Source organism: Vombatus ursinus, unplaced genomic scaffold (genome assembly GCF_900497805.2).
Source record: "Vombatus ursinus unplaced genomic scaffold, bare-nosed wombat genome assembly UNPS02014779.1, whole genome shotgun sequence".
Taxonomy (NCBI): Eukaryota; Metazoa; Chordata; class Mammalia; order Diprotodontia; family Vombatidae; genus Vombatus; species Vombatus ursinus.
In genome coordinates, this window is record NW_020954557.1 from 10,427,931 (window position 1) to 10,451,686 (window position 23,756).

Here is a 23,756-nt window from a genome sequence, read left to right on the forward strand (position 1 = left end):
CATTGAAGATGCTTGAGGATAGGACATGGACAGGCTCTGGGTTAGTCTGGGTCAGAGGGTAACTGGGTGTTTGCCCAGTGGTCCACTAAGTAACCTGACTTTTTCTAAGATGGAAAGAATATCAGTTATCTGTTAATTTCCTAAACTCTGTGTTAACATCTTAGTGTTAAGGGAGAGCAGCTAAGTGGTGCAGTAGATAGATCACTGGTCCTGGACTCAAGAGGACCTGAGTTCAAATTTGACTTCAGACATATAACACTTATTAGCTGTGTGACGCTGGGCAAGTCACTTAACCCCATTGTCTAGCAAAAAACAAACAAACAAACAAAAATCTTAGTGTTACGGGAATGTGTTAGCTGGATTTGGGGACATGGAAGAAGGTACTTCTGCCAACTCTGAGACTGAGAAACAAAATAAATTTGTTCTAACCTTCTAGTACCTAAAGCAGACATAATTCATCAGTGGATGCTCACACTCCTTTGATGTCCTTGCTATTTGGTCCAAGTCTTATACAGTCAAAGACAGAGAATCATTCTTGGGCAGCAAGCTACAAAGATATGACAGTACTATGACCAGAGGCTTGCATTCTTGGCAAAATATTCTAATGTCCTACCCTCTGGCATATATCTGACAGTTTGTCAACTTCTGACGTATTGAGATTAAATTTGTACTGCTCCAGATTGTGGAGCATCATTTTATCATATTTTCATGATACTTTCCTTGGTCAATCATGAATTAGCCATTTGTGTTACATGTACATATATTTAGATCTTCCATCTTGAATAAAAAGGACAGCCTGTTCAAATACATAGAACAATGGCCAATTTTTTGCTGGGTTTATTACTAACATTTTTTATTGTGCCTCCCAATAGTTTACCTTTCAGTATTATTTGTTTTAAAGTTGCTAGAAAAACTGCTAAATATTTGGAGCTCTATTATTGGTTTGGAACTTAGTGAAATATTGTTTTAGAATGGGGCTTTTCCTGTAACACATAGTTAATGACCAAACTGAAAATAAGGTATATATACCTTAATCCCCATTTTACAACATATACTATGGTCAGATCTCCACACACCTAGAAGTAATCTCACTGTCCTCAGCAGTGAAGTCATTCAGACCTCAATTTAAAGAGCATTGTCTACTATCTGAAACAAAATGTAGAAACACTGGAAAGAATCTCAAAAAGAACAGCTGAAAAGAAGGCTAATGAGGGACAGGTTTATAGAGAATTTTTATGAGAATGTCCAAGAACAGTTTCTGTGTAAACGGTCATGGGACTAAACAAAAAGAAAAATAGGCTTAAATTATTCTCAGTTTGACAGAACCATCTGACTGGGCTTTGCCTCTTACTACCTGTATGACCTTATAAGTACTTTAACCTCTATAAAATGATGTTAGATCTGATAACCTCTAATGTTCTTTTTAAAACTTTATGTTCTATGACTGTCATTGGCTGTTGAAGGAACTTGTGTGGTCTCCAATATGGAAGTCTCTAACATAAAATAGATAGTTTGGCCTGTCTAGAGACAGAAGAAGAAACCAAATGACTTACATAAGTCTCTTCACATTTTATGCTTCTATAATGGTAATGTCTAGCAGATATTATATGACTAATCTAAAATTAGCTCATTTTTGTTATCGTCATAAGTGATACTATGGTAGCTACTTTCAAGTGAGAACTTAAGGACTGATTCAAAGAAGTAAATCAATGGCAAAGAAGTTGATGGGAGATAGATATATTTAATCATAGGGTGACAAAAAGAGTATCTTAGCTATCTTTTCTGTTTTTTTTTTTTTTACTTATTGACATACTCTGCACATAGCATACTATGAAGTTTATTTACTATTACTATTGCTTTGTGCAGCCTCCCCTGGGGGAAAAATGATAGTTTTAGCCTCCTATATGGCTAATCTTATACCTTTTAAAAATATTAAAATTAAGAGAACAACAAAATGATACAACTATGTCTAGGACTAGACCATCTGCTGTAATGGAAAGACTTCCAAATTAAGTAAACTTTGTTACATTAAAAACTAACTTTAGCATAATTATGTATACAAAATACCATAGAGATCTCAAAAAAAATTTTTTTCCATCTAGACCAGAAACCCATCTACTTACAGGAAGAGGTTTATCATTCATTTCTTTTAGGACTAGGAAATGTAATTTTGACCTTAAGTCAAATTTAAGCCAAAAAGAATTTTTTTTCTACTTTAGAAGCTGTGATTGCCAATACAGCTTCTTTACCTAAAATCTGTTCTGCCCTGAAATTTAAAAACAAAAGTAGTTTTCAGAAATCCTAGAGAACAAAATCTTCAGAATAATTTGCCTTGTTTGAGGATAGGTGGTAGATGAACAAAGTGTGTTGTTTATTTAAAAGGGACAGTGTTTTCAGTGTATGTGTATTTAATATTTTAGCCATATAGTGTCTGTTTTTTGAGTAAAAGCATTTTTCATTTAAAATTTTAAATATTAATTAGAGATTTTATTCATTTGTTTAATTTACTAGCAAAAGAGATTTTGGAAACCTATAAAATGCTAATATACAAATCTTTGATTGTAAATATTATAAACTTATGGCCAAGGGGAAAACATTGACTACTATCAAAATGATTTCTTTAAACACTGTAAAAAAGAAGTTGTCAGGATTATATGGCATAAAATGCTGAATTATTTGGTATGACATTATTGTACTGATTAATATATAGTTACTGGAAATATTTTGTCGATAAGTTTTTTAGATAATTTGATATCAAACTTTACTAACATTTTAGTGATTACTAGATTGTAGCTGATTTTTTTCCCTGTAGTTGCCATAGTTATATATGTATTAAATGTAAAATATATATAAATGTGTCACATTTAATACCCATACCCTTAGGTTAACTTCATGTAAATTTTTATGTATTTGATACAGTATGGCAATTACAGAAAGAAAAGATTATGTATATAAATAAAATATATCAACTTTACTAATATATATTCCTAAGGCAACTATAGAAAGAACATATTATTTATATATAAAATATATCTATTATATTTACTATACATATGCTTAAGGCAACCATAAGGGGAAAAATCAAATATATTCTATATAAATATTGGTAACTTTTACTATATATGACATATACACAAAAATATAATATATCTATATCTATAATATCTATCTATCATGGGTGTGATGGTTAAAGTCCAAACTGCAACTAATGTTGAGATTAAATGCTCACAATTGCTGCTGTCATTGACTTTTGTCTGACACATTCGCTAAATCCAAGCCATTCTGGTTCCAGAAGTTGATACAATATTATGTGGGTCAGAGGTTAGGGTTAAAAACAGGCAAAAAAAAAAAATCACAACTTTCCTACTCTAACACTTTAGTGAGCTCCTTGTCCTTACTCTAGTCCTTTTATTTTGTGTTAACACACAGAACTCTGTGTTGCACATTCTAGGTCTCATACTCAATGGCTCCTTTTTTTATAGAAATAGATCTTTTCCTTCAAGCATTTCAGTACTTAGATGTCCAGTACTACATATTATTAGCTTAGAGCCCATCAAGTTGAACCTCCACATTTTACAGATGGGAAAACTAAAGTTTAGAAGTTAAATGACTTAGAAACATTATGGGTATAGAGTCAGGGCTAGACTTCTTAGCTCCTAGTAGTACAATGCCATACTTCCAATAAAAACATTCTTATGTTTACTCAAGATATCAACCAATCAAACAATGAACAAACATTTATTAATCACCTACTATGTGCCAGGCATAGTGGGGGCAGCTAGGTGGTGCAATGGATAGAGTGCTGGGCCTGGAGTCAGGAAGACTTATCTTCCTTAGTTCAAATCTGGTCTCAGACACTTACTAGCTGTGTGACCCTGGGCAAGTCATTTAACTCCGTTGGCCTCAGTTTCCTCATCTGCAAAATGAACTGGAGAAGGAAATGGCAAACCAGTCCGGTATCTTTGCCAAGAAAATGGGATCACAGAGAGTTGGACATGACTGAAATGACTGAACAATAGTGTGCCAGACACTATGCTAAGCACTGGGAATGCAAAGACAAGATTCTTATAAGAGTCATATGACTTATAAAAGGGCCCCAATGCTCCTAGAACTTATCTATTCTCACATTGTAGCCCAGGAGCTAGATTTAATGGACCTGATCCACTGTCAGTAGCTCTATTTTAAGCTACTTTTTTTTTGGACCAGAGCTGTAATTCCATTAGTACAGGGAACTCCTACTGAGGAACATCTGGCACCTTTTTGGCAACTTACAGTCTTGGGAAGTTGCCTGGGTTACTAAGATGGGAAGTGACTTGCCAATATGTCACCTAGCCAATATGCGGTAAAGATGGGACTTGAACCCAGGTCTTCCAAACTCCAAGAACTTCTAGTCCTCTATTCACTATGCTGAGTTACTTTTTAAACTACATTAGCTGATGAAACAGACGGGTAATCTATATTATGCAATGGTCATTGTTGGGCCATGGTCATTACATGATAGTTCTGTTGCGATTTTGGCTACTGCCTATAGTAGAATGTGATGATGTGGAACAAAGACTCTCCTCTCAATCTTCTACTTTACCATTCTTTCTTTTTTTAAAATAGTATTTGATTTTTCCAATTACATGTAAAGACAATTTTTAATGTGCCTTTTTAAAATTTTGAGTTCTAATTTCTTCCTTCCTCTCTTCCCCCCTTCCTAAAAAGGTAAGAATTTTAAATGTTATATATGTGCTGTCATGTAAAACATATTTCCTTATTAATCATGTTGTGAAAGAAGAAACAAACCAAAAGGGGAAAAATACATGAAAAAGATAAAGTGAAAATAATATGCTTTTATCTGCATTCAGACTCCATCAGTTCTTTCTCTGAATGTAGATAGCATTTTCAGTCATGAGTCCTTTGGAATTATCTTGGATCCTTGTATTGCTGAGAAGAGCTAAGTTATTCATAGTTGATCATTGTACAATGTTGCTGTTACTGTGTTACAATGTTCTCCTGGTTCTGTTCACTTCACTCAGCATCAGTTCATGTAAGTCCTTCCTGTTTTTCTGAAATCTGCCTGCTCGTCAGTTCTTATAGCAAAATAGTATTCCATTACATTCATATACCACAGCTTGTTCAGCCATTCCCCAATTGATGGGCATCCCCTCAATATGCAGTTCTTAGGTACCACAAAAAGAGCTGCTTTAAACATTTTTGTAGATATAGGCCCTTTTCCCTTTTTTTTGTTTCTTTGCCAATACCTTACAGAGAGAGAAAAGGCAGAATGAGGTGAATTGATTTTACCTCCCCTAGCTGTCCTTTTGACACTTCCTGACACTCCCAGTAGAAGAAAGAGGTAGGTGTGCTGACTACACTCTGTGTGTGTGAGAAAGAGATTATTAAACACTGGCCATAGAGGAGAGAATATAGAAGAGGGAATGTGGCTTAGAATGGAATAAGCACATAAAAGTCAACTGAATTTCATCAGAATAATAGTATGAACATGTAACGTGTCAAAAGATACAAAGAGTTATCAATTATACAAAGAATTATGAATTATTTTCAGTTTCAGCCGCACATTGCTCACCAAAAGCGATGTGCCTATAAAGATAAGGTTGGAGATGGCAACTTCACTGTGTATTCTGTGATGATTATTGCTTCAGGATTTGTGTCCAAGAACAAGGTACAAAAAGCAGAAGTCTGTAGTCACTCGGTGAAATGGCAAGGATGATGTGCAGAATGTTCCCCACCAAAAATCAGTGGTAGCAGATGGACCAGAGATTCTTGCATGTGGGAAGAGAAACTATTGATGAGGATAACAGATAGACTTTCCAACTTACACATTATAATTAATAGGACCACATATAGCCAACCAGAAATCTGACAACTCAAATGAGATAATGTATATAAAACACCTTTTAAAACTTAAAGCACTTCATGTATGCCATAAATCAATTATGATTAGTTGACAATGATTTATTAAGCACCTACAATGTGACAGGCCCCATGTTAGTCTATGAGGTTGGAAAGACATTAATAAAATAATCCATGCCTCAGGAAGCTCATATTTTATAGGGGCATATAACCTGTACATATAAGAGTATATATGAAATTACATGCAAAATAAATACAAGGTAATTTGTGGGAAAAGATACTAGCAACAAAGGAGGAATCAGGAAAGGTGTCATGCAGGAGGTAGTGTTTTAGCTGAGCTTTAAAGGAAACTAGGGATTCTTAGACATGAAGATAAGGAGGGAGTACATTCTAGATAGGAAGTACAGGCTATGCAAAGCTTAGGAGACAGGATACAGTGTTAAATGTGAGGAACAGTAAGAAGACCAGTTTAGCCAGAACAAAGAATGTATGAAAGAGAGTAAGGTACAGTAAGACTAGGTAGGTAGACTGGAGATAGGCTGTGGAGAGACTTGATTGCTGAACTCAGAAGTCTACATTTGATCCTAGAGGTAACAGAGAACCACAAGAGTTTCTCGAGGAGAGGCACAAATGACATGGTCAGACATGTGCTTTAGAAATACCGCTTTGGCAGCTATGTGGAGGACAGATTTAAGAAAGCTGAAATTCAAGTCAGGGAGACAAATGAGGCAGCTATTGCAATGGCCTAGGTTAAAGGCAATGAGAGTCCAAATAATAGCTGTAACTGTGTAAGTGGAGAGAAATGGATAGAAGTGAGAAATGTTGGGTCAGAAAAATCTGCAAGACTTGGTAACCTACTGGTAATGTGAGGTGACAAAAAGTGGAGAGTTGATGATGACTCCAAGTTTGGAAACCTGGGTGACTAAAAGGTTGATGGTACCCATCACAGGAATATTTATTAGGAAACTTCATTCCACATGATTTCAGGATAGATGTTCATAATGCATAAGTAGAGAAAATTTCCAATTTTGTAGCTATTCCAAAAGGGTTATAATTTTTTTAATCATTAACAACTTGCATTACTTATGTCTTAGAGCTATGGTGAAGAAAGTGATTTTCAGACTTTGAATTTGTACATAAATGTGAGTTCTTATTTAGATATGATACCTAAGCTGAAATAAGCAATGAATTCCTCAAAGATCCACAAGATGGTGCTGTCAAATGGAGTTTAGATCCTATTTAATCATACCAATATGCTTGTTTCCAGGAACCTATTTATTAAACAGAATCTAAAAAAGCTATTCTGTACTAAAACTGGTAGTACATGACCACATAAACCATAGACTTTCCATTGTAGTTTAGTGATGATTTTAAGAGGCAATGGAATTTGGTCAATAATTTATCTTTCACAATAGGGACAAGCAATACTTTCTCATGATAATGTGTATGACATGTTTATCCTGCTAAATCCTTGGTCAGCTCTGCTTTTGTTTCCAACAACATTTTGTGAAAGGACTGAGTTGGGACTTCACTTCAACTCTTTTGATCTAATGCTTTTCTCAGTTGGCAAGGATAAGGACTATAAAGTGCATTTTTTTCCTTTAAGGTAGGTTTTTTATTACAAATATTAATGAAAGTCACCAAATACATAGGTAAGAGAAAAGATAATAATCCTTATATATGAATATGTGTTAGGAAAATGTTAATAATCCCCATTGAATTTATATACATATTTGTATTCAACCTGTTGGTGTAGGTATTTCTTTGTTATTTTTAAGAACAAATTACTCAGTTACATTACTTCTATATTTGAGGTTTGGTATAAGACTAGAAGATTAAGTGCTTCTATAGAGCAAATAGTTTGAATAATATTCATTACTCAAAGAGAGACTCATCATTCTCCAGAGAATTTGGTATCAGAATTGCCTGAAGGATACTTTTATTCTGGAGGATTTTTCTAGACTTTCCTGCTATTCATATTTTCATTAATCAGGTAAGAAGACCTAATTGTTTTTGCTATTCAAGGTAATCTTTTTAAAGGAATTGCCTCAAAAAAGCATACAGTTTCATGGTAATGAAAATATTTTAAGTTTAGGGGTTCTTTTTTCCAACTTGTAAGGAAACCATAATATTGAGCAGTTTTACATGTTTCAGAAGAGTGAAGTTATTAGAAGCAACCAAAAGAATATACAGTGGAACTTGAGTTTAGATTTAAAGAAGTAAAACAGGTATTTCACACCGGTCATATTTATATTCAGCAGTAAAAACACAGTGGAATCAAAAGTACTTTTACAGGCAGACCTATAACTGCAAATGTCACCAACTGAAGGAAGAGAAGAATTCCATCTGGAAGGGCTGAAGTGTAATACAGAATAAACACTCCCAGCTCACATGGGGTAAAGAGAAATGGAAGTAAAAAAGATCTGATTGGCAAGGTTGGGGAGTGCGGATGGAAGCAAGAAAAATGAGTAATTTTTCTCAAAACACAATAGATAAACCAAGAAATTTCCCAAGAGGAACAGCACCATATAAGTGGTGAATAGGTTATACTATTCTCCAAACAGAGTATTAAGAATGCCGATATTGGGAAGGATATGAGTGCAGTGCAATCATACTGCCTAGTTAAGGACATGATTACTGAATCTCCCTTATTCTTAACTGTAATTGTCTTTTCCATATAATTATCTAATTTTAAATTCTGCTTTTCCATAGAATTGACAAATTGAGTCTCTGTACCGATTTCTCTCAGGTGATATTTTTATGGTTAATTCCCAGCAACATATCTCTAATATATTTTACAAAAATGTGTCCATTTAGTTTAATGTCACTCATTTATTTAGAAGGTAATATAGATTTCAGTATTCCTGGTTTGTGGGACCAATATCTACCTTGGCTTTTAGTGAATTCTCTTTCAGTTGTCCTCAAGGGATACAAACTACTAATATACTGGGAAAGTGAAAGAGATAAGATTGGAGATAAGGCAGATAGTTAAATAAAATGGACTCAATTTCCTCTCTGCCCCCTAAAGAAATAAATGTTTGCCATGCAAGGTAAATTGAAAGGAAAGAAACAGCAAAAATCTGTTTAAAAACTGGGATATGTTGGGGAGAAATAGACTATAACATTCTGGTTGCTATCATAACCATAGAAATTATTGTGCTGAAGGGACTGTCCCTCAAACTAGAGGGAATTCATGATTATCCAAAAGGGATCCTTTTCAATACAAGAGGGACCCTCTCTGGATACATCTGGATTTTGAAACATGAATAAATATCTCTACTCACTGACTCCGATTCTCATATAAAGAACTTCAACTTTCACAGAGGTTGAACCTAGCTCATCTTCACCATATAGGTTCCTTTTAGAATTAACATTCATTTATAGATGGAAGGGAGAATGGAAGGAAATTTTTAAACTATTATTATAATCAAAAGTTTATATAGCTTTACTAGTACTATGCAAAAATACCCAGTCAGATTCACATCTCCTCCCTCCCTGCTCCCCCCCCCCCCAGTTCTGGTCATGGGATTATAAAATTTAGAGTTGGAAGGAACTTTAGAGATCTTAGAATCTAATCCTTCATTTTATAGTTTAAGAAACTAAGGCCCAGAAAAGTTAAATGATTTGCTCAAGGTCACGTAATTAGTAGCAGAGCTAACATTTGAACCTGATTTTGAATTTAGTGCTCTTTCATTTGTCACAGGAAGTAATGGGGTTATGCTATGTCTACTCTGAGATGACACTACTAACCACAGTAAAGGGATATTTGATGAGTTGTTTTTCTAGTAATGGTGATAAATTTGTCTTGATCCATTCATAGTCCTAATCCATTCATATCATTTTCATAATAATAGCTAACATTTATATACAGCTCCTACTAGGTGCCAGGCAGTTTGTCAAGAACTGTACAATTATTATCTTATTTGATCCTCACAACAACCCAGGGTAGAGGGTAGGTGCTATTATAACCCCATTTTATAAATGAGGAAACTGAGGCAAACAGGTTAAGTGTCTGGCCCAGGATCACACAGCCAGTAAGCGAATTAGGCTGAATTTGAACTCAGATCTTCCTGACTCCAGGCCCAGCACTCTATCTATTGCACCACCAATCTAACTATAACATTCTGTGAACTTTGAGAGAGAGCTTGAAAGAAGGATAAGATTAAAGAAAGAGTATAGATTGTGAACAAGATTAGAACTAAGACAAGACTTAGAACTAGAAGGAAATATATGATCCTCCAGCCCAACCTCCTCATTTTACAAGCAAAGAAATGGAGAACAATACCTCATGGATAGTAGGAAGAATATTGTATTTGAAGTAGGGAATTTTGGATTTGAATCTTAGCTCTGTCCCTCATTACTCATGTGATATTATAATCACTTAAACTCCACAGACTTCAGCGTCCTCCTCGGTACAATGAAGGTGCTGTACCAACAAGAAGTTCTGTAAAGTATTTTCTAGCTCTAAATCAGATGTTACTACAACTGGTCTATCCAGATAAAACAAGCATCCATTAGTGTATGAGTTTCATGTTCTAACAAACAGCTCACAAAATTAGAAAAAAAAACTTAGAGTTTCTTCAACCCTAGTCTTGGGTGTTTCTGAAAGATTTCACAGAATTTTAGTTCACTTCCCCATAGATTGTTTTGTTGTTTCTTTAGCTCTGTTTACTGCATGGTTAAGTGTCCAAAGGTGCTCTTAATTCCAGGCACCTGATTTCACAGTTACTCCTAAGTGGGGTGGGGAGGGGGAAGGGAAGGGGAAGAGGGAATTATGTTCATAACCTTACATAGTTCATTTAACAATTAATGATTTTTTTTTAGTTTTTAAAACAGAATTCATACCTTTTCTCAACTCTGAATATTTGTCTGCTTATAACAATATAAAGCAATAATTACTGAAGAAAGTATGTGCCCTAAATATATCTTTTCAATGGGACTACACCCATAATGGATCATTCTCCCATTTGGGAAGGGCCAGGTCTTAGATGGAAACCCTGACCAATTAACTTATGAAATTAGGACAGAAAGCATCAATCTGAAGACACAGTATCTCCTTGAGTCAATATTTCCGTATTATCTGTGGATGCTTTGCATTCTTAGACCATCTGACACTTTCTTTGTGTTTTTAATCATGTATGGAGGAAGAAGAAACGGACTATAGCATTATTTGGTGTTCTTGAATACTCTTTCACTGGGTAACTGAGCTGTTAATGTAAAACAGTTCAAACAGAAATGGTAAAACAAGCGATTAAAATTGTTCGTGGTTGGCTTGAAAGTGAGTGACATTTTGGACAAGCAATAGCATTGGTGAAAAGAGGAAAACATCTCCTTCATGGTATATTTCAGTTTGTTCCTGAATTTTTGGGGGCTAATCTAGTCATTTTATTTTTATAAATGTTTTATTTATACTTTTGGGGGCATATCATTAAATTTCTCAGTGACACCCCCAATAGTACATTCTTCCCCCTCCCCAAACAAATATAATTAAGCAAAACAAATACATTGACTACACCTGACAATATATGCCTCATACTAAACTCATAATTTCTCATCTCTATGCTCTGAGAATGGAAGTATATTTCGCTGTCAGTCCTAAAATCAAAATTGGTCACTGCATTAATTAGAGTTCTAATGGCCTTTTATGTTATTTTGATTTGTATTATTGTAGTCATTGTATGAGGTATTCTTCTTGCTCAGTTCACTTTGTATTGGTTCATACAAATCTTCCCAAGATTCTCTGATTTCTTCATAATTGTTTCCTTTGGACCAGTAATATTCCATTACATATATATATGTACACACATATACACACACACACACACACACACATATATATATATATACACATACATATATATAAAACATTTTGTTCAGTTATTCCCCAATTGATGGAAGTCTGTTTCTATTTTTTTGGTGCCATAAATAGTGCTGTTAAAATATTTCTATGCCAACCCCTTCATTTGACAGTTGAAGAAACTAATGCCCAAGGAGAAGAAGTAACTGCCAAGGGTCACACAGGTATGCCACAAATAGAATTCAAACCTAGGTTTTTGCCCCTATCCTACAGCTGTCTCTCATGAATCATGATTCTTTCTAGAATGTCATTATTACAAAATTCCTGCATATAGACCTGCCTTTTAGTAAAGTTCAAAATCCGCTTTAAGAATTGATTTTTAATTTTGTACTTAGGACAAATACTCTTGAAAACAATAAAGCTCAGGAGAAAAACCATAGGGAGATGTTTCAGGCTAGTCTAAATTTTGCAGTGTGAGTTATCACTGTACGAAGTATAAAAAAGATCAAGGAAAACTTGGATAAATTAGTTTAACTCCAGACTCCTTGCTTAATATCATGTCACAGCATCATAGAATCACAGAGCTTGAAGTGACCTCAGCAGCATTATAATCTAAATTCTACCTAAGCAAGAATTCCTCATGCAACACACCTGACAAGTGGTCATCCAACCTTTGCTTGAAGACCTCCATTGAGGGGGATAGCTTACCTGAGGCAGTGTACTGCAGTGGAAGGAATCCTGACTCTGTCACTCCAGTGTGACCTGGGCAAATCACAAGCCACATTTTCTTCATCTACAAAATGAAGAGGCTGAACTACATAACCTCTAAGGTTCCTTCCAGCTATAGGTCCGCGATCTGAATGTGGCCCATCTCACTTTGGGATAGCTTTAACAGTGGGAAGTTTTTTTTTTTTCTTACATCAAGTCTAAATGTACCTCTTTGCAACAATTCATACATTGCTCTTAGTTCAGCTCTCTGAGACCTAACAGAATACATCTAATCCCTTTTTCATGTGATAGCCTTTCAGATACTTAAATACAGCTATTATGTCCCTCAAAATCTCTTCAACAGGATAAACATCCCTTTCTAAAATGAATTTCCTGGAACTTTACAAAATACTCCAGATGTAGTCTGTGTGATGTAGAGTATAGAAGGTTTCTCACCTCTCTAGGCCTTGACATATTCCTTTCTTAATGCACTCTAGGATTGAATTCTTTCTTCTCCCCACTCATATGCCATTTTTGACTTGTATTGAGGTTTCAATCCATTAAAACACCCACATTTTTTTTTCCACACAAACTACTATCTACCCACGCCTCTCCCATCTTTCACTTGTGAAGTTGATACTTTTTTTTCAACTCCCATTTAAGATATCCTGACTGAGATTGAAGGGAATCTCATACAAAGTGTAGAAGATGACCCCCTCCTCGATACCCAGCTTCTGCTGCTACATTTACTACATGTTCCTTTCAGACCTAGATTCCATGCTCTTCCTTCAGTCATTCTAGCAAATCTCCTATTGTTAATACATATTGTATTTGTGGTTTTAGTATTTTGGTGGTATCAGTAAGAAAGGGCAATGGGGTTGACAAACAATGTACAGAAATATGACCACTTAAGCCAGAAATCACTCTTACAATACGCTTGTATTGGTGCAACATGATAAAGAAGAAGGCAGACTACAGGAGGAAAAATCTTTACCAGCAGCAGAAAAGAGCTTTCAATTTAGTGACTTTAGTCATGTCTCTCCCTTTTGTATCATTCCCACTGCCAGCATCCCAGTAGAGGCCCTCATTACCCACATGTACTCGGGATATTGCAATAGTCTCTTTACAAGTCTTTCCACCATAACATTCTCCTCTCTAGTCTCATGCCAATCTTCTCTACGTATAGATTTGGAAATCTCCTTTGCTCAAAAATCTTCAATGGCTCCCTATCAGCTTTTGTGTTAAGTTCACACACCTTTACTAGACATTTAAGTCTCTCCACATCTGGTGCCACCCAGCTTTTCCAGTCTTAATTTAACAGTACTTCTCTTCATACTCTACAGCATTGTTGTTGTTGTTCAGTTGTTTTTAGTTATGTCTGACTCTTCATGACCCCATTTGGGGTTTTCTTGGCAAAGATACCGAAATGGCTTGCCTTTTCCTTCTCTGGCTCATTTTACACGTGAGGAAACTGAGGCAAACAAGGTTAAATGACAGTAACCAAACTGTATTACTATGACTCATAGTCACATGCTCATGCCTGTGTTCCCCCCCACCCCAGGAATATTTTTCCTCTTTTTCTTTACCTGTTTTCTCTGTCTTCTTAAAGTTATACTCAAGTAATAGTCTTTCTGCAAAGTCTTCTCTATTATTCTTAGTAAATAAACGACTTTTCCCTAAAATCTTCACTTTACTTTGAAATTCTTTAATGTACTTAGGTAATTGTTTGTAGTATAGCCATCCACGTTGCTCAACTGGACTGAACTGACCTCCGGGGATGGCTGAAGCCACACAGAGCAAGCTAGAGACAGGAGAATCAGAAATCAAACAGAAGTTTAATTTCAAAGTGAGGGCAACTGCTTAAAAGCAAGGATATTTGTGCCGGGGCCTACCCCTAAGGGGAGACCTGAGGCAGGGTTGGAACATCTCAATATTTATACCAACAGCTCTGTGGGTAAGCTGTAGCCCTGACAATGAGAGGTAACAGTAACAATGAGGCAAGTCTGATTTGTAGTAGGGCTTCATGGCAGGAACATGGGTACTTGTCCAACCTTGTCCAGTCCTTGTCCAAGCTCATATAACACCTGGTGGTAGTCAAAGCAGTATAATAATTATGTGATTTTGCTGTGGCTGAGATCATCCAGAGGGTGAGCACAAAGGATTGTTGTTATGGCAAGCTCAGGGCACACCTTCCTTGCTGGGCCTTAGCTCTGGAAAACAGGGTATCTCCTAATATCTTACCATTCCCTGCAAGCTTCTTGAGCACAAGGATCTTGTCTTACCTAAACCTTATATCTTCCCTAACACCTTACGTAGTGTTTTTCCTACAGCAGTTGCTTCATAAAATTCTGTTATATTGTAATGCATTTGTTTGGTTTTGGTTTTGCCTTTATTCACCAAGACCTCAGCTGTGAAGGACTCATTTTCACATGGGTGCAGGCCACTTTGTTCCATTCTTACTACTTGCTATACCCTCTTTAAGGACATCAAATCTTTGGGTTTTTTTTCTTTAATTAATATGAAAAGGCTAGCATACACAACTAAACAAGTCAGTATTGAAAACCATTATCTCAGAAAGCAGTTTTCACTGTATGACCAAGTCCAAACAGAGCATGGACTTCCTATAACTACATAAAGCAAAGAAGTAAACATTTAACTTTTACTTTAGCCCACATTTTTCAAACATCCTATACCACATTAACTTAAAATGCCAACCAACACCACTTAAAACAAATTTCAATCATACTTCAGACTAACTCTCTATATAAATGAATAAATGATTTGATTTCCTTGAAAGAGAAAACTTCTAGGCAGAGGAAATTTTAAAATAATTAAAGAAAATGTAGTTGATATCTATGAAAACTGTATTATAACCCTAATTTGTCCTTATCCAGGGATGGTTCTGTATGCACTTTCCCTTGAGTACAGAGGATATAAAGTTAAAATAAGTATAGCCTTACTAGGGATTGCCTGAAATATAAGTAACAAAATTACTTGTGGTAGAATATATGAACAAACAACTGATTCAAGGCATTTGTTAAAATTCTCATTGCAATTATATGATCCTATGCATTATTTTTCATGCACAATAGAAAAAAACTAATTATTTTGTTGAAGAAACAGAACTTACAAATAGGATAGATTGTTTTCGTAGTTCTAATCAGGACTGGTCTTTCTATGGAATAAGTTGGACACATATGTTATACGCTGAAGGATAGGTGGTTTTTGTGTAATTTTCTCAGAGTAGAAATGCTCCGTTCTCTGCAGTAATGGTAAAAAGGAAAACTTTCTCTCTGTATCTGTTAAAGCATAGGATTTCCACTGACTTGGTAACTTGGAGAGGCAGCACTTGTAGGACAGAGTGAGACCTTATCATTACTGTGTGAAAAAGACTGGGGACAAAAGAGAGTTATCCCAACACCTTTGGTCAACGGTATGGTAGGTTCATGGAGCCCCAGGAGACTGTGTCATCACCTTCTTTGCATTCACTTCCACTCATTTGGATTAGTGAAGGATAGAAAAGTTTCTATCCAATTTGTTTATTTTCACAGGGAATCCATGGTTCCATAGAAAATAGCAATCATATCTAATATTATTGACACTTATAAGTTTTTTTTTTCTGTTCCCACCTACTTTCTTTTGGACATGTGCAATAATTAAATAAGAACAAAAGTGTGGACAACACAAGAAACAGAAACCAGGAAATAATTCATAAACTAAATAACCCACTCCTGTATTATTAAGAATCAACCTCAGAAAGTGTCTTTCTGAAGAAAGTGCTTAAAATAAAGAAAATATAATTAATGCCTATATACATTTTCCACGTAACATGACATGTAATACTTTCTGAAATTATGCCATTAGTAATATTATATACATTATGGCTAAATTTATGGGAATGTTGATAATAGCCTTTCAATCTAGTGGGGAACAGGCATATATTTTGAACATTATTGCTAAAATTATACTTGCTATCACCTCCTTTCTTGTTTCTTTCTCCAGCAAAATCTGATTGCTATGTCCAAGCAATAAAACAATATTTTCTGCCAAGGACAATTTAGGTCTTGCTTTCCCTTGAGTTGTACTTCCTTTTTTTAACCTTTATTTTATTTTTAATTAACACGTACTGATTTTCCCTCTTAATTAACTCCACTGAAAAAAAGAAGAAGAAAAACAAAACTGTTGTAACAAATGTACATTTGTTGTTTAGTCATTTCAATTGTGTCTGACTCTTTGTGACCCCATTTGGGGTTTTCTTGGCAAAGATACTGGAGTGGTTTGCATTTCCTTCTCCAGCTGATTTTACAGATGAGGAAACTGAGGCAAACAGGGTTTAGTGACTTGCCCAGGGTCACACAGCTAGTAAGTGTCTGAGGCCAGATTTGAACTCAGAAAGAGGAGTCTTCCAAACTCCAGGCCAGGTACTCTATTCACTGCACCATCTGGTTGTCCCCAACAAATGTGCACATTGACCTTGTCTAAAAATGTAAGTCTTATTCTACTTTTTTTTAAATTTTAGGCAATTGGGGTTAAATGACTTGCCCAGGGTCACACAGCTAATAAGTGTTAGGTGTTTGGTCTGAGGCTGGGTTTGAACTCAGGCCCTCCCGGTGCTCTATCCACTTCACCACCTAGCTATTCTTATTCTGCTTCTTGAGTCCATCATTTCTCTGTGACGAGATGCACATCATGCTTCATAATGCACCTCTGGAATTGTGTGTGGGGTAAAAAGAGAGGTGGAGAAGCAGGTTTAGTTGACACGATGGCTAAAGTAAGACCAAAGATTTCCCCAGTCCTTATCTTTATTTCTTCTTGGAACTATGATTATGAAATGAAGCAAAAGAAGATTGGGAGAATGAAAAAAATGAGCTATTCTTTTCATTTTCCATCTTCTGATCAAAGGAATTACATAGAGCATTGAAATTCCAGTGTCTCACTGCGGCAACTTCTCTTGAGACAACAAAGTGATCTCTGAGAGTGGGGAATTAGAACTGAATTCAATGTAGTACATAGGGAAAGAACATCAGTGGCCTGTGGTAGCTTTCAGAGTTCTCTGGCTGATGTCACAGTTATCTGGAGCTCAGCTTTTTGCTGTAAACATCCACATGCTCACCCATTAGAAATATGTCTCTCCGTATATTGCATTATGTATGCAGATACAGTATAAAGCATACATATACAAATAGTTTTTTTCATTCCAAGGGATCCCAAAGCATTTTGCAGATTTAAACTGATATGTAAGCCACAAAGGAATTGATTCCTTCACCACTGAAACATAGACACCTCTGGGGTGAAATGTGGCAACAGTTTGACAGGCAGAGCAGTAGCTTAGGCCAGGAAGGATTTATCCAATTAAAATTATGGGATGAATTTTGGCTGGCAGAATGTAATTACCAGACTTGGAATCAATCCAGGATCCTGAGGTTAACACCCCTCCTCTTGCCAACAGCCCTCCTACCTGCCAACACTCAGAGATGGAGAAGGCTGAATCTGACATAATCACACATAATACTGTTGTGACATCTAAGCACAATGATGATGATGTGAGAAGCATCATGAACCTGTTTTTTTTTAACACTCATTATGTTACTTATTTTTATGCCACATTAGGCTAGAAACCAAATGTCCACATAAATGTTACTTTCTCCAAATCTGTGGTTTTTTTAAAAATTATAATTAGAAATTAAAAATAGATTTAAAAATTAATTTCTTCCTTTCAAAGTTGCTGCTTGGTGGTTATTTCACTTCAAGCAGGGAACTTTATCAAGATGGTGTCATTCACTCCTTGCTGCAAAATGAAAAAGAAATTCCATGGCTTCAGAACACAAATGAATACCAGAAATCAGTGGCCTGGAAAAAGCAGTACTTGGTTCCTGTCCTTTGTAACTTCCTGGGACTAAGTGGGGCTTTGAAAATCAAGGTCTGGGCCTGTTCCTAGGACCTAGTGATTCGAGGTAGTACCAATCAGTTTTATAGACACAGGTCCTCACCAGCTGTGGTACTGAAGTCAGGAGGACATTAAATAGGAGTATTTCCCTTCCTCCCCATTCCAGGGCTTAGGAATCTGGGCTGGGAAATGAGCCCCCTGCTGGCACACAATAAATGGGTGAGATCTGAAGCCTTACAAAAAAAGAAGAAGAAAAGAAAAAAGAAAGAAAGCCAATTTTTAACTAGAAAGAAATGCGAAACTGGGATGGAGTAAAGGCAGTTCAGAGGAAAACTGGGAACAAAAACCAAAATTTTAACTTCTAGGAGAAAAAGAAGCTATTGGTTGGGAGTTTCCAGGGAGCTCCATGGGTCAGGGTGAAAATACAAAAGGATGTGCAATAAGTATTTAGGTCAATCAATTTCTAGGACCTCGAGAAAGGCCCAGTGAGGTCTAGTCTGGCAATATTGTGGACTTGTCTTTTGGCCTATGTCAACATCCAGTGTATTTGCCACTCAGTCCCCTCTTTCTTCAGCCCTGCTCCTGGCTCCCAACAGCAAATTCTAAGGTTTGAGAATGGCTATAGAGCTCCTCTGTGGAGAGCCAGGTGGAGCAGGATGCCTTCAAGCTGCCTGCACTGTACTGGGTCCCTGCAGGCAGAACCGAAGCTTGCTGCTGCTACTGCTGTTGCTGCTAATGCTAAAGCTAATGCTAATACTAAGGTTAATGCTAATGCTAATGTTAATGCTAAGGCTGCTGCTGCTAATACTGCTGCTGTTAATACTGTTGTTGCTGCTGCTGCTAATGCTGCTTCTGCCCCTGGGTGGCACAGGCATGTGTCCTCCAGTATCTTCCATCAGGCTGGCTCCACGCCCTGCCGGAAAGGACACCTAAGGGGCCAAGTGAATGTTGTGCATTCGGGACAAAGACAACATTCCCAGAAGTCATTTGCAGCTAAGAACCTCAAACCTTCAATGTGATTATCAGCTCCCAGAACCAAGACTAGCTTTCTTAGTTCTAGGGGAAAGGGTGATTTTCCCTCCCTTTAGATAAAGGTTTTTGTTGTCTTGAATACAGATTGCTCCAAAAGAACCCTGTGGTGGTTATGATTGTCTCTGATCCCACTGTAATTGGTGGGAAGGACAGTGTAGTGGAAAGGGTGCTGGGTTTGGAGTCAGGGGACTTAAGTTCCAATCATGTAGTACCTAAGTGACTTTGCAAGTTGCTTAACCTCTGCACCTGTTTATTCTTCTGTAAAGTGAAGGCGGAATAACTGGGCTCTAAGGTCTCTTTCAATTCAAATTTTAGGATCCTATGACTTACATAGGTGCTAGATCTCTGATACTGCTTGTGAGAAAATGCCCTCTAAAACCAGTACAGGTCAGCACCTCTCTTCAATTTATAGCCTTAGAATTGCCTAGACTTCTAGGGGGGTTTAGTGACTTGTCCAAGATCACACAGCCAATATGTGTCAAAGGTGATTTTTGAACCCATATCTTCCTGGCTTTAAGGCCAGCTCTCTACCCACTATACCAAGGGCCTTCTAAAAGGAGATTTAAAATATGTTCTAGCTTAACCTGCTCATTTGCCAGAATGACAAACTGAGAACCAAAGCAGTTCAATGACTAGAGTTAGGAAACTCACCGTGACTCCTTTCAAGATGTCTACTATATTCAACACTTAGTAGCACTGCAATTCTAGCTTCAAGGACCTAGAAGGATGGTTTCTCAGCATGACTGACAAAAACAATTTAAAACATGACTGATTGTGGCCCAAGGCATGTGTGGACCGGGCAGGTGAACCTCAAAACCACAAAGTACACAACCCTAGTACTATGTTGGTGACACGAAAGTATTTGGTGTCAGCAATACAGAAGGGAAGAAAAGAAGACATGGCTAGGTTACTCATGTTCAAGTACAATTCTCCCTGGGTCTCCCTTATGCCTGGTATAAGCACCAAGTCCAAGTCTTTGCTGGGGAGGTGGATTTTCTCACACCATCTTTCTGTGAGTTAGCTGTCCACAGGGAATCCAAATGTGGAATGAGAGGATGAAACTAATCCTTTCTTGTGCACTGCTAGGGGTTGCCATAAACACCATTTGTTAAAAAGCATAATTATGTTGGGAAAGTGCCTGATGAGACAATTAAGCTACATAAACACACTGAAAACAAATGAAAACCAGAAGACGCCTACACCCCTTGTGTAAAGCAATTTTTTGTTTACATAGTAACTAGAAAGGTCTGAGAGACTTTATTACAACAATGTTATTAATGTCTATAAAATCTAATAACTATGCTTTTATGAATTTTCAGTTAGGAGATGGCTGTCAGAATGTGAAAATTTGCCTACAGACCTAAAGCAGACGTGAAGCCCCAGAACTGCTCTAGATTAAGTTGATTAGGTCAACATACAGCTTTAGTATACAAAATATGGCAGATATGTCCAGTGAAATCCCTGCCCCACACCATACAACATGTTTGATTTAAATCTTGTCTGAGAATAGATAATTACTGATTCGTATCATATTAATTTCTCACTACAGAGCTGAAGAGGTGCCAAGACCAAATGATGGCCTGATATTGAAAAGGAAATTAATTTTTAAGTGAGATATCTTAAGTTCTTCATACTATTAAAGTATCACTTGGTAGAATGGAAAAAAGAATTGGCTATGTTACTCTGGTGCCCTGAAAAAGTCAGGGTGCCTTCAAAGACAATCTTTTTAACCAGCAAAATCAGCCCTCAAAGTATCCATAAGGAACAATAACCATATGAATCCAAGTACCTTAATCCCCAAAGTACCAGAGTTACCTGGAACTTATGGAATGATTCAGAAACTGTAGAGATAAAAAATTAAAAACTCTTTAAGTCAGTATTAAGCTTATTAGCTTAAACACCCAAATCGAGCACAAAAGTGGTACAAAAGTAATGTTACACTAAGGCATAATCATTTGTCTATGTAACGTCCATATGATAACTTCTAGGAATACCTTTTTGCTAACCATAGCTGAACCTGGAGTAGGAAGGAGGTGCTTATAGCTAAAGAAAGCACTTTATCACTGTCACATTTCTTTTATTCAACCAGATCCATATTAGATATTTTACATACCAGATATTCATCAATACTATTACTAATGTCACAGTTGTATAATTTTATTGTTATTCAAGATTGAAGCAACCGCTTAGAAATAAATTCTTCAATAATTATAATTTATACTGCCTTGTTTTAAAATATATTGTCTTGCACTAGAAAAAAATGAAAGAATGAATGAGTGAAAGAAGCCAGAGACACACAAAAAAAGAATGTGAATAAACCCATAGGGATTGAAACTGAATAATCATTTGTATTTTTCTCTTTTAAGAAATTACAATGTCTTCTAGCAGACTGGGGCTCCGTTTGGCTGCCTGTTTACTAAACATTTCTGAAGCCAGAAGAAAAAACGTAGTTGAGAAAATAGCAAAAGCTGCTCTTTTTGAAGAAAATGGTAAGAAAAAAAATCATTGTAAGTTAGTATTGTAGTTTATTAGTAATATTTTTCTGCTCTGAAAACAATAACTGCAGAGTATTTATTTAGTTTGCCTAATTTTTTCCTTCCTTTCACTCTCTTTGCTTTTCCTGGTGTTTTCCTAGCTGATTTATTATGCAAGACTCCAGGAGACTGAGACAAATCAGCTACACATATGTTTAAGAGTACTATCCTCTTAGAATGCCTACTTACCCTTGACATTGTAATTCCCCATATTTCTGAAAAAACATACTGTATAACATGTTGATGGAGTGCAGAAGGATGAAATCTTTACTCTTGAGACAACGTTATTCTAATATGCCTTTTGATGACATTTTTTACCCTCCTGATTGCTTATTAATAGAAGTGTGTTTGCATAGAACTTGTTACCCACAGAGTTGGAGAATCTTTATAAACCAACTTATTCTTGAAGAATTTCTGGAGAGAAGGATGTATGATTTTTAATTCATTAAAAAAAAAAACTACAAGGACTCAGGCCCCTGCAGTTTAAATGACTGATTTAAGATCACTCAGCAGCTCATTGGCAGGACTTCTAAACAAGACTTTTAGTCTTTTGCCTTCAAAGCCTTAATATTTTGAAGAATGATACTCTTTAAAAAATAAAATAAAACAAAACAACCTCCCAAAAAAACCCCTCCCAAAACATTATTGAGATGTTTTTATGAGGGCACATTATTGCAGGGATATTTAATCATGGTTTTACAATTTTAAAACACTATTCACTTTAAGGCTTATGTAAATGATTTATAGTAAAATAACATTATTATTAATCAGCCTCTCCTTGGCAATAATAGATGAACATTAATGCCATCATCACCAGACAGTACTTAAAACAATGTCTTTGAATAGAGTCATTTGTTTTCTATATTGATTTAAACAGGAAAGGATTTTTTTTAAAGCTGTTTTTAGCTATCAATGTATTTCAATTACTATCTTGAATTCTGGCAGAGGATGGGGCTATCTATAAAAACACCTGTTAAATGCTGATAAGAAAACTCCTTTGGAGTTGGCATGCAGCTGTGCTTTTTCATTCTCTTTGCTTTAAGAGCCAGTTTTGGCTCATCATTTTCAGAAGCAGCAACACTTAATGGGATTGAGTTACCTGTCTCTGTGATTAAGTGAATATGCAAAGAAATTTGTGGAAGCCACACACTGATGGATGCCCAGGTCTTGACTCATAGTTTTTATCAGCTTATTAGTGGCAACAGCTCAAATGGAATTATAGCTATTATGCTCCATTACAAATACCAAACAATTTACTTCTGCTGAGATTCATACTGACAGCTCATCCTGCCAGCAGTAATTTTTTTTTCTATATGTATGCTTAAGAAATTGCAGGAAAGAGTGTTTTATTCTTTCAGCATTTTATTCGATTGAAACATGAAACTGAGAATGAAAGCTTTTCAGAAAAAAAATTGAGGATGAAAAATAAAATAATTTTCTCTCCCACAAAAAGATAGAATGTATTAAAAAAAAACCTACTACAAAGGGAGGAATGGGTGAATTGCTTCCATACATATTGACATATATACATATACATTTAAATGTTTTTTGATAAATAAACATGGAATCAAATAAGACAATGGACAAGTTGTTTTTCAAACATTTCTATAGCATGTATTTTTAAGTTAGTTAAAAGAACAGGATCTTTTTTAAAATGACATTTATAATTAAGTAAAAATAAGAAAATTGAAATTACTTTAGAAGGTCTTAGGTAAAGTTGCAAATATCTGTTCTTAACTCATCACCACAGCAGTGCTTTATGCATGTTTGTCTGGCTATGAGTGAGTGACATATGTTTATCTTCTCACATTATTAAAATTAAATGTTCAATGCTGCCTTAGGCACTGTGGTTCCTGGGTGTAACCTCTTTTTCCCTTGCTCTGAAAAGATTAATTGTTAGACTGCCAGGAGGATACAGGGACAAGGTATATAATAGCAA

At 36.0% G+C, this 23,756-nt stretch overlaps 1 protein-coding gene across 3 annotated transcripts in view; it reads left to right on the forward strand.

Moving 5' to 3' along the window:
* The window catches only part of FTCDNL1 (formiminotransferase cyclodeaminase N-terminal like), a 122,076-nt gene that overhangs the window by 48,911 nt on the left and 49,409 nt on the right, over window positions 1–23,756 (forward strand). For all 3 annotated transcript variants that reach the window (XM_027866110.1, XM_027866112.1, XM_027866111.1), the window contains one exon: window positions 21,650–21,772. In XM_027866110.1, the coding sequence (XP_027721911.1) occupies window positions 21,658–21,772 (115 nt within the window). In that variant the 5' untranslated portion in view covers window positions 21,650–21,657. The remainder of the gene's footprint in view (window positions 1–21,649; window positions 21,773–23,756) is intronic.